Source organism: Microtus ochrogaster, chromosome 1 (assembly GCF_000317375.1).
Source record: "Microtus ochrogaster isolate Prairie Vole_2 chromosome 1, MicOch1.0, whole genome shotgun sequence".
Taxonomy (NCBI): Eukaryota; Metazoa; Chordata; class Mammalia; order Rodentia; family Cricetidae; genus Microtus; species Microtus ochrogaster.
The window spans coordinates 24,872,874-24,883,423 of record NC_022009.1 but is presented as its reverse complement, the minus strand read 5'-3'; the positions used below and the strand labels follow the sequence as shown (position 1 = coordinate 24,883,423).

Here is a 10,550-nt window from a genome sequence, read left to right as displayed (position 1 = left end):
CTCTGTGCTTGCCCTCCTCCTGCACTGTAGCAGAGGCTACCCCTCTGTGCTTGCCCTCCTCCTGCACTGTAGCAGAGGCTACCCCGTGCTTGCCCTCCTCCTCCTCCCATAACAATTTGCCTTCTTGGTTTTTCTTTCTTTTCTTGTTTGGTTTTTAAGACAAGGTCTTACCACATTCCAGTCGGGCTTAGAACTTACTATGGAGTCTAGACTGATGACTGGCTTCTTGATTTCTAAGAAAGAGAATAATCTTTTTATCATTACAAAACACAGACACATAGGCACGGGGCAGTGTGTCTGAAAATAAGCCTGTATGTCACTGTCGTCCTTTGACCTGGAGTCTCCAAGAGCCAGCCTGACTCCCTGAGGCTTCGTGTATTGGATGAAGCACAGCCTGACAAGAGGTCTTGTGAAGACAGGCTGGTCTCTTGAAGGGGTGGCCACAGAAGGAACAAACGTGTTTCCGCTGACCACACACAACAGATCTGTATGGTGTTAATCACAGCATGGGCTCATCTGAGTACTCAGATGTAGGTGTCATAGGGGGAAGAACACACATTTCAGCTGGACTAGGGATGTTAAAGAAAAAGGATGCTTTCTCCATAAGTGGAAAACAGAAGTCTGGGATCCAAGAGGGTTGGTTAGGGTCCCCGGATGAGAAGAATCTAAAGAGGGCTGCTGGGAAAGGAAGGGGAAATAGGTGGAAATCTCTGAGATGGGAAAGAGGCAACATCCACTGTTGAGACACAGATTGGGTGTGGGGCAAGGGAGCAAACTGACAGGCCGTGGAAGACATCTGCAACAGATCGGAAAAGCATTAGGAAGATAGTGAGAGCAAGCGTAGAGACCAGTGTCTCGGGTCACAGCGATGACTCTGGATGCAGATGAAGATGAATGGGGCGGGAACAAGGGAGGCCCTTGGGAGATCACTTCGAGCTGCTGAGGCCATCCGGGCAAGAGACTGGTGGGGGCCTGAGCAGGGCTGACTCAGGAGGAACAAGACCGTGAAAGTCAAGGCATCCCAACTTGGGGAAGGGATGGGGAAGGAAGGGTGCCTGGCTAGGAGTGAGACAAGACAGGGCTGAAGTCAGGGATCAGAAGTAGGAGGAGGGTGCCTCAGAGGGATCAGAAGTGGGTAGAAGGTATCATGGGGTCCTTTAGGGTGTCACTGGATAAGAGGGGTTGGAGGCCTTCGGGACTAGCAGGAAGGACATGTTGAGAGGTAGGATGGCCGTGGTGATGGCTGAGGTTGTAAGAATGGATGTCATGACTCGGAGAGAGAGAGTGTGAGGCAGAGGGAGGGGGCTTGGGACAGCCAAGGAACTCTAACAGTGGAGGACTCTGCAAAGGGGACAGAGGTGTCGGAATGAAAATCCCCGTGGAGCGTGCCATACTGAACGCACCTGCTGAAGACAGAAAGAGGCCGCCAGTGTGCCAAACTTTCTGACATTGTGATAGGACACTGTCATCTACAAACGAGTCAGGCCACATTCATAGCCATCCTGGGACACGTGACCCTCGCCAACAGCTGGGTTATGCTTCTTTTTCTGAGAGACGGGCTAGGATGAGGACTGAGGAGAAAGCACTGATGGCCTTGGGGTTCTGGTGGAGTCAGGCTGAGATAACGCATTTGAGAAGGTTGGGGAGGGGTGAGAGGTGAGGAAAAAGACCGCTGTCTCGTCAGCTGATGAGTCTGGTGGGAACAGCAGCAGGGGGCTCGTGAGGAACACGCACAGCCCTTCTACTTCCTCCCCTCTCCATTCAGGTCTCTGCTCAACGGTGATGTCAGCGCTCAGATGATCGCTACCCACGATGCTGTCTCACCCTTGACTAGCATAAGCCTTTCTTTTTCCCCTTTCCCAGCATGCACCACTCATCACTGTCCTGGCTGCATTTATCTGTTTGCTTCCCAGCCCTGGAAGAAAGTACCATGAGGCAGGACTTGGTCCATGGTCCCCTGTCCCAGGGATGCATTGAACACATCACAGGTACAAAGGAATTCCACAGGAAAAAGAAAGCAGAACACAGGAGTGGACAAGGTGAGGAGCCCTGTGTGATGAAAGGAAGGCACTCTAAGACCTAGGGATGGTTAATTCTTTCATCTTCCCAGCAGGCAAACTGAATCTGGGGAGCCTGAAGAAGCAGCTTCTACTCTGTGCACCATGACTGCCTGCCCAGGGCTGGGTTCCCACGGGGCCCAGACCTCTTCCAGCACTCACCTTGTCCCGACGTTCCACTTCCAAGGAAATCTCAGAGGGAGACGACTTCTCACTTTGTTCCCCGTAGATCAGCGAGGTCAGGCTGCTCACCAGGAAGGGTGGCAGGGAGGTAGAAAAGGAGAAACGAAGTCTCAGACACCTGCCTTGTTCCTTCCCTGTTCCCTAGCTGGGGGACACCGGCTGCTCTTTCTCAGAGCTGTGAGCTGTAGGCCTCAGCTTCTAAGCTGAACACACAGCTCCAGGGACAGACACGGCCATTTCTGTTGCCAGGCGCATAACGCACTTTGGGAGTCCAGCCATGGGTTCCAGGAAGACCAGACAGAAACATGGCTTTATGCTCCAAGATGGCTGCCCTCCATGTTCCTGTCCCTTCAGTGAGGTCAATGCAGGGGCAAAGGCGAGGGAGAAGGAGCCACTCTCTGAGGAGACACTTCCTGCAGCTTTGGCCCCGGGCAGGGTCTCCCAAGGGAGTGGGGTGCTCACCATCCTGCTCCCCCCCCTTACCTGTCATTGTGTATCAGCAGAGCCAGGCGCCCGTAGTCCCACGCGGCTTTCCGGAGGAAGGAATAAAGCAGGACAACGAACTGCAGACCCAGAAAAGCAAGGTGGAGCCGGAGACTTCTCACATGCTGCCCCACCCCTGCACCAGCTGCCTGTATTCCCACGAGGGACCCTTCCACCCCTGAAGTCTACAGCGTGCCCCTCCATCAGATAAGTTCTGACTCGGGAAGAGCTGTGCCTCTGAACGGAGCATTTCCTGACCCAGCGCAGATGGTCAGCTTGTTGAATGGAGGAGCTGAGGGTGCGTTCAGAGCAACTGAACAAGAATTCCCCATGACAACATCAGCAAGGGGACAGCGAAGGAAGGTCCAAAGGATGTAAAGAGACACAAGAATACTGCCTCTTCCTCCAACCCCAAAGCCCTCCCTCGCTGAGCCACCTAGGCTGCACCATCTCTGTGGCTGGTGTCCTTTGAGTAACTGGGATCCCCACTGTAGTCTTTACTATCCACCACCCACCCCGGCTAAGCTCTCCCCATGTCTCTCCCAGAGCACCAGAGACTTACCACCCATAAGATGAGGTTAAGTACGAGCACAGTGGGGATCCCCCCAAAGGGCTGCCCCTGGAGGACAGTGCTCCGGGACTGGAAACACTCGTTCACCGTCATGTTGTGGGGCTTTGTGCTCAAGTCCTCTGAAGAGGAAGACATCCTGGGCACACTCAGGCTCCCGGTCTGGTGGAAGGTCTCAGACTCAGGGAAGGCTCCCCACTCTGCAAAACACAGAAAGAGGCTGGGGAGTGTGGGGACATGAACTGAGGACACCCCTCAGTTAGGCTGGGGGACTCATGAGACCCAGGGTCCAAGGATGGGTTTGAAATTATGGCATCAAGGGAGAAGAGCTGGCTCATTTGGGCTACAAGCTTACAACCCCATAGCTATGCAGACAGAGTAGCTCCAACCCCCTGAGTGATTCCTTATTTTATACTGCTTGGTCCTGTTTTAAAAGTTGCCAAGACTGGGCAGTGGCTGCACATGCTATCAATTCCAGCACTTGGAAGACAGAGGCAGGCAGATCTCTGAGATCAAGGCCAGCCTGGTCTACAGAGTGAGTTTCAGGACAGCCAGGGTTCACAGAGAAACCCTGTCTCGAAAACCACTTTTTAATTGTTAAATGCAAATGTAAATGTATCTTCCTGTTGCTCTCCTGTGGAACTCCTCTTACACAGAAACTGGCAAAGCTCACAAACGGAAGCTGGATCCCAGAATAGAAAAGTTCAGGCTGGCAGACAGAGCCACCCATGTGGATGGGGCTTACTGCTGTTCCCCTGTACATTCTGTGACTCTCTAAGAAAGGCAAGACCCCTAAGGATGCAGGATGCCTAGTGCAGAGGAGTGACCCAATAAACTCCTGGTCTAATGTAATTTATAGTGTGTGTGCGCGCGTGTGCGCTCGTGCGTGTGCACACGAGGACGGCCTTAGGTGTCATTCTCGGGAATGCTTTACAGAGAGTCAAGACAGAGTCTCTTGAATTAGACCAGCCTGGCTATCTAGCACACCCCGGGGATTTCCTGTTTCTACCTCTCCCGTGCTGGGACTACAGCCAGCCACACCTGACACTTTCATGTGGGCTCTGAGGACTAAGCTTGTGTGCCTGCACATTTGAGGCAAGCATTGCACTGACTGAGCTATATCTGTAGCTGGCAAACTCCTGGTCTTGTCTTAGAAGCAAGCAGACCAGCACCTCCCCAGGTCTGTACTCATTCGGTAGAGCTGGGCATTACGGTAAGCCCCAGATGCAAAGCATTAGAATTTTTCAGGTATGGCTAAGAGTGGCAGCGCTCAAACTGGCCTGCAAGCCTGTTTGACCGCCAAAGACTTCCGCTTTGGCTCTAGATCTTACCCTGTCCTGAGTCTCTTTGCTCTCATTCAAGAGAAGTCTTATTTATTCAATCAATCAATCAAGCAAGCAAGCAAGCAAATAAGCAAGCAATCATTCAAATATTTTGTGATCAACTGCTTTGTGCCATACATGTGCTGGCGTTACCATAATGATATGACAAATAAAAAGCCCTTCTTTATGGTACCCTAGTGGGGAGGAACATACAGGGAGAGCATCAGTGACCACTGGGGATACCAGCCACTCTTTCATGGGTATGGGGAAATAGCCTTCTAAGTAGATACAGAGGTTCCCCAGTGTGACTCTGTGGCTGGACAAGGGATGCTGAGGATAGGCATGCATCACCTAAGTTTTAAAGGATACAGGAATAAGGAAGGGACAAAGGAGCAAAGAGAGGATCCTCAGGGTCCAGGCAGTGGCAGTCTGGCTGCACGAAGACGGCAGAAAGCAGCCGGACACTTTGAGCACGGAGTCAGCAGGAGCTCCTAGCAGACTGGATGGGGAAAATGGTAGACGGACAGAAGTCGGGATGACTCTGGGGTTTTCAGCCTAAGAAACTGAAAAAAACAAAATGGAGTTTCTGTTGCTGGCTGGAAAGATGGGGAAAGAGGAGAATGGAGTGCAATTGTTTGTCTAGGCATATTAAGGAGCTGTGGGTGTGGACCCAGAAGACAGCCTGGAGATATCAGCACGAGACAGAGGCCACCAGCATAAGCATCCCTCAGAGGCAAAGGACTAGACCACCAAAGGAGGGGTACAGAGAGGGAGGAAAGAACAGAGGGGGTCAGGGTAGAAGTCAGTGACTGGGGATCAACTGATAACTGTCTACAGGAGAGGTACCACTGCTGTGGAATAGTCTATATCTGTATGCTGTGAATATGTATTACTCTCACTGGTTAATAGTTAACAGGTTGGTAGCCAGGCAGGAAGTATAAGTGGAACAGCTGGACCCAGAGGACTCTGGGAGGAGAAAGGGCAGAGCCAGGAGAGACATCAGCCAGCCTCCCAGGAAGCAGGATGGATAGAAAATGAAGTAATAAGCCAGCAACCATGTGGCAAAGCTTAGATTAGAAATATGGGTTAATTTAAGTATAAGCCTGAGCTATTGGCTGAGCGGTTATAAGTAATATTAAGCCTCTGTGTTGATTATTTGGGAACTGGTAAGAGACAAATGTCCAGCAGCATATGGTGCCCGATGTGGGGCCAGACTCTCCATGTAAAACCAGACAAAAGCTTAAAAAGGAATTCTAGGCACACAAGGACAGAGTCAAGCACCGTTTCTTTTTTATTTCCTGGGTGAGCTCTGTTTGCTGGTGGTGAGCAGAGGTGTAGCTTGTTCGAGAGACGGCTTCCTGGCTCAACGCTAGTGCTAGAGGCAAAAACGGGTGGCTCTTTTAAGAGGCCCTGCTACCAAACATGTATATGATGTTTATGAACAGTGGGCAGTTACTCAGTGGTAGAGTGGACCCAAAAACTTCCCAGAGTTGGAGCAGTACACATGGTTCCCAGAGCTAGTGGTAAATGTACCTCCTCCATAAGACTAGCCTCTCAGGAAACACAGGGGAGGAGCCAGCTGCCAACATGCCATGATTTAAGTTCTACAGCAGGTTTGTTTGTTTATTTTCTCATGCAGACAGAAAAGGTTTCAGATGCACAGTTAGGAGAGGTTCAGACAAAAAGAGCCTCTAAATGGGTCACTGTGTATTTAAAAATATGTGTAGGCTTGGGAGAGAGAAAAAAGGAATATATAGAGTCAGATTAAAAATACAAGTTTAAAATAATAAAGTCCTTTAAATATAAAGTAATAAAAATATAATAAGCTATGTAAAGATGAGTCCAGAGAGTCTGAATCCTGCATGTTATTATGCTGTCTTTGAATGATTTGGCTACTAAGAGATATTGGATTATGGAAACTGCTGGATTAAGCCAATCTATACATTTTAAAAATATCTTGACTTCAAAATCTAAGTCAAAAGATATGTCGCTTCACAGGAGAAGTTATGCTTTTGTTCTCACAGGAAACGAGAAGCTATGGGTTCATTCTGGGTTAAGGAAAGTCAGGTTTGATCAAGAAAGACCTACTAAAAATCTTGGCTATAAACATAAAATAAACCTAAAAGAACTACAAGACAGGGGCTGGAGAGATGGCTCAGTGGTTAAGATCATTGCCTGCTCTTCCAAAGGTCCTGAGTTCAGTTCCCAGCAGCCACATGGTGGCTCACAACCATCTGTAATCTCCTCTGGCCTGCAGGCATACACACAGACAGAATATTGTATACATAATAAATAAATAAATAAATAAATATTTTAAAAAAGAACTAAAAGACACATGATTTATATTTTATCTGCTCAAACACATAACATAAAATCATCTTTAATAAATAAATAAATAAATATTTTAAAAAAGAACTAAAAGACACATGATTTATATTTTATCTGCTCAAACACATAACATAAAATCATCTTTAACTAATTTGTGTACAATACATAATCTATACTTGACTAATACAGATAAATATGTTACCTTTAAAAGTTTTTATATGTTCGGAGCAAGGGGACCAAACACCAATGAAAACGATGACCCAGGTGGTCCAGCATCCAGAGCAGCTTCCAGGCTGCTGATTGAGATGACTCAGCCCCACAGAATACTACAGCCGAGACTTAACAATCATTCTGATTTTCTCAAGGTTCACACAAAGATTATCAGCACCCCCAACCAACAGTAAGTAGTCTAGAGAACTACATCCACATCAAAAAATGAGTTATGGATATTTATCATTCAAGGGGTTTGGTTACAAGTTGTTAATGGTAATGTCGGGGAAAAAAGGCTGAGCAAAGGAGGTTAGATTCAGGGATTTTGTTCTAAAAAGAAAAGGGGGGATATAGAAATGATAGGATAAAAGGATTGATTGTTAAATCTACTTTAACCCAAAAAAACAATTATTAATCTTAAATATTTCATATTGGTAGGATTTTGGTTTATTGATACACATTTAAAGTTAATTTTGTTATACTGTGTGCATATTTCTACTCCTGTTTGGGGTACTGTACTTATGCAGCTCCTTTAAAAATGTAGTGTACAACTTAAAAATACAGATTAATAGCCAGTCATCTATAACAGTCAAATGTATAGTCATGTTAGGCATATTTTCTAGGTCATACACAGATATATTTAGATAGATAGATGGTCTTCAAACACTTCAAAAATCTACAGAATATGACATTTAATATGTTTAATAACCTAAGGCTTTTTTTGTTTTGTTTTTTGGATTTTCGAGACAGGGTTTCTCTGTAGCTTTTTTTTTGGTTCCTGTCCTGGAACTAGCTCTTGTAGACCAGGCTGGCCTAGAAATCACAGAGATCCTACTGCCTCTGCCTCCCGAGTGCTGGGATAACCTAAGGCTTTTTATAACAGTGAGATACATCTGCTCCTGGCAACACTGATCTACTTCAGAGAAGATGATGAACATCGAGAAAACTCCATTTGGAGTTTTCTTTCTTTAAGTCAAAAGCTAGTCATGTACACACACAAAAATCTGCCCTTTTCTCAATTGCTGACAATATACTCTCCAAACTGGACCAGCAGGACATAAAAAAGGTGACAGCCAAGTCCTTCAAAAATCCCTGCTTCATAAAATAGTCTGTCAGATATGCTAGGCCTGTAGGTCAGGAATGGATTTCCCCACATTGCAGAGGAACTTTGGATACCTGTTGCCCTTAGTGTCCATCGTTAGCTATATTTCACCCTTACAGGCTCTCTGATGGAACTGAAGACTAGGTAGTTATAGCTTTCTTTAGTCATAATAAAAGGGAAATTAGGTACAAAACTTTGGATTCACAAAGATAAGATAGATAATAAATACTTTCTCTGTTTTTCTCAAATACAAATGGACTGGATATTGTAACTGCAATTCTTACTTAATACTGTTCTGATATATATATATATCATATACTATATATACATAGTATATATATATATCATATACTATATATACATAGTATATATATATATATACTATGTTAAAAAACCTTCCTTTTTAACTAGACAAAAGGGGAAATGCTGTGGAATAATCATCTGTACACTATAAATATATATTTCTCTTATCGGTTAATAAAAAGCTGACAGGTCAGTGGCCAGGCAGGAAGTATAGGTGGGACAGCCAGACACAGAGGACTCTGGGAGGAGATGCCAGACAGCTGTTGAGGAAGCAGGATGTATAGAAAATAAGGTAACAAGCCATGAGGTTTGTGGTAAAAAGAAAAAAAAAAACCTTTGTGGGCTATTTTAAATGTAAGAGTTAGCTAGAAACAAGCCTGAGCTATTGGCCAAGCTTTCATAATTAATATTAAACCTCTGAGTGTTTTTTTGGGAACTGGCAAGAGGGAGAAAAATGTCCGACAACATACTACAACCCCAGACAGGGCTTCAGTGTTGAACAAGGAAGGCTTGGGAGTTGCAGGGAAGAGTAAAAAAGATAGCTCTCCACCACCTCAGGCCAGCACTGGAGAGAAAGAGCTGCCCTGACAGGCTGCTCCAGGACCTCCAGTACCAGGAGCTGAGGGAGGCCGAGGAGTTGGGGTGTTTGCACTCTGTGGGTTCTGTGACACTAGAGCTCAGCGCTGACGATTACTCCATGCCCAGTGACCTTAAGTAAGGTATAAAGGTTGCCATGCCTCTGTTTCCCCAACTGTCAAAGGAGATGGTGACAGAAACTGACACATTTCACAGGGCTGCTGGGAGTTGAGAGAGTGGAAATTTGTGGGTCCTACAAAGCAATGCCTGGAACTTGGCAAGCATCGCGTAAAGTCTGTAACAACAGGAGAAGCAGATGTGACGTCCTGGGGGGCACAGGGCTGTCATCTCAGGAGCTGGAAGGGATGGAAGGTTGGGGTGTAGGGGAAAAGAGCAGGAGATGTGGTGGTCCCGGAACTAGGCTAACTGGCAGAAGGAGCATTCGACCATGGAGGCTTCGTTTTGCTGTGGGCAGCAGGCAGTGAGTGCAGCTGGTCAGAGTGCTGAGAGCAAGCGGCTGCTGACTGCTGAGCCTTAAACGGGACAGTTATATCAGCCCCCACCCTTCAAGGTTCAGGAAACATTGTAACGATGGGATAGAAAAAAAATAAGAGCCGGAGAATGTGTTGCAAAATGCTGTCTTTGGACATGGGCTGCTGTGGGAACCCCTTCAGCCAACAGCCTCATCCAGTACTCATGAACACACAGCAGCTATGGCGACTTGCATAACACCTGAATGAGACCAAGCCAGTCAACCTTGCAGCATGGGAGGGCTCACCTAAGGAGCTATTGGCAACTGATGGCTGCTGAAGAGGGGAAGTCTTTTTTTCTCAGGAGTGTGGCCACTGGTAGGCTGCCTGTGTTCTGCCCACATCCATGCTCATGCAGGAAGCAGTGACCAGACTCAGTTTAAAAAAATAAAGGAGGATATGAAGGCAAAGAAGGGAGGTTTTAAGGGTCCCAGAGGGAGTAGGGAAGGGATTTGGAATGTAAATAATGAAGATACAGTGTATATGAAATATTCAAAATAAATAAAAATGTCAGTTTTAAATATCCTTTTTGTAGGGGCTAAGGACACAATGAGATTCACCTTGAGAAAGAAAGGAAAACACAAAGTTCACATTCTACCCCCTGAGCTAGTGTCAGGCAAGAATCCACACCGCCCTCCTCTCAACCTACTGAGATGTCCTGGGTTTTATTGTCTACGTCAAGGTCGCTGACTAACCTAGCATCATTGACATTGAACACAACACACTTCCTTCACAAGCCTGAAACATCAGAGTGGCAGCAAAGGCATCCCCAGGGTAAGAGAAGCAGCCATGGGAACCATCCCTAGCTTGAGGTCCCCTTCTGCAGGAAGCTACAGTTCTGCTGACGGCCACTTGGGGGAGCCCATGCCAAAGCAGAAGGTACTTGAC

At 46.8% G+C, this 10,550-nt stretch overlaps 1 protein-coding gene across 2 annotated transcripts in view; it reads right to left on the bottom strand.

The window, feature by feature from the left end:
• Tmem63c (transmembrane protein 63C) overlaps positions 1-10,550 on the bottom strand; it is a 72,996-nt gene that overhangs the window by 35,937 nt on the left and 26,509 nt on the right. For both annotated transcript variants that reach the window (XM_026780317.1, XM_005343392.3), the window contains exons 3-5: positions 3,286-3,491; positions 2,724-2,803; positions 2,220-2,301 (exon numbers count right to left, since the gene is read on the bottom strand). In XM_026780317.1, coding sequence (XP_026636118.1) covers positions 2,220-2,301; positions 2,724-2,803; positions 3,286-3,429 — 306 coding nt within the window. In that variant the 5' untranslated portion in view covers positions 3,430-3,491. The remainder of the gene's footprint in view (positions 1-2,219; positions 2,302-2,723; positions 2,804-3,285; positions 3,492-10,550) is intronic.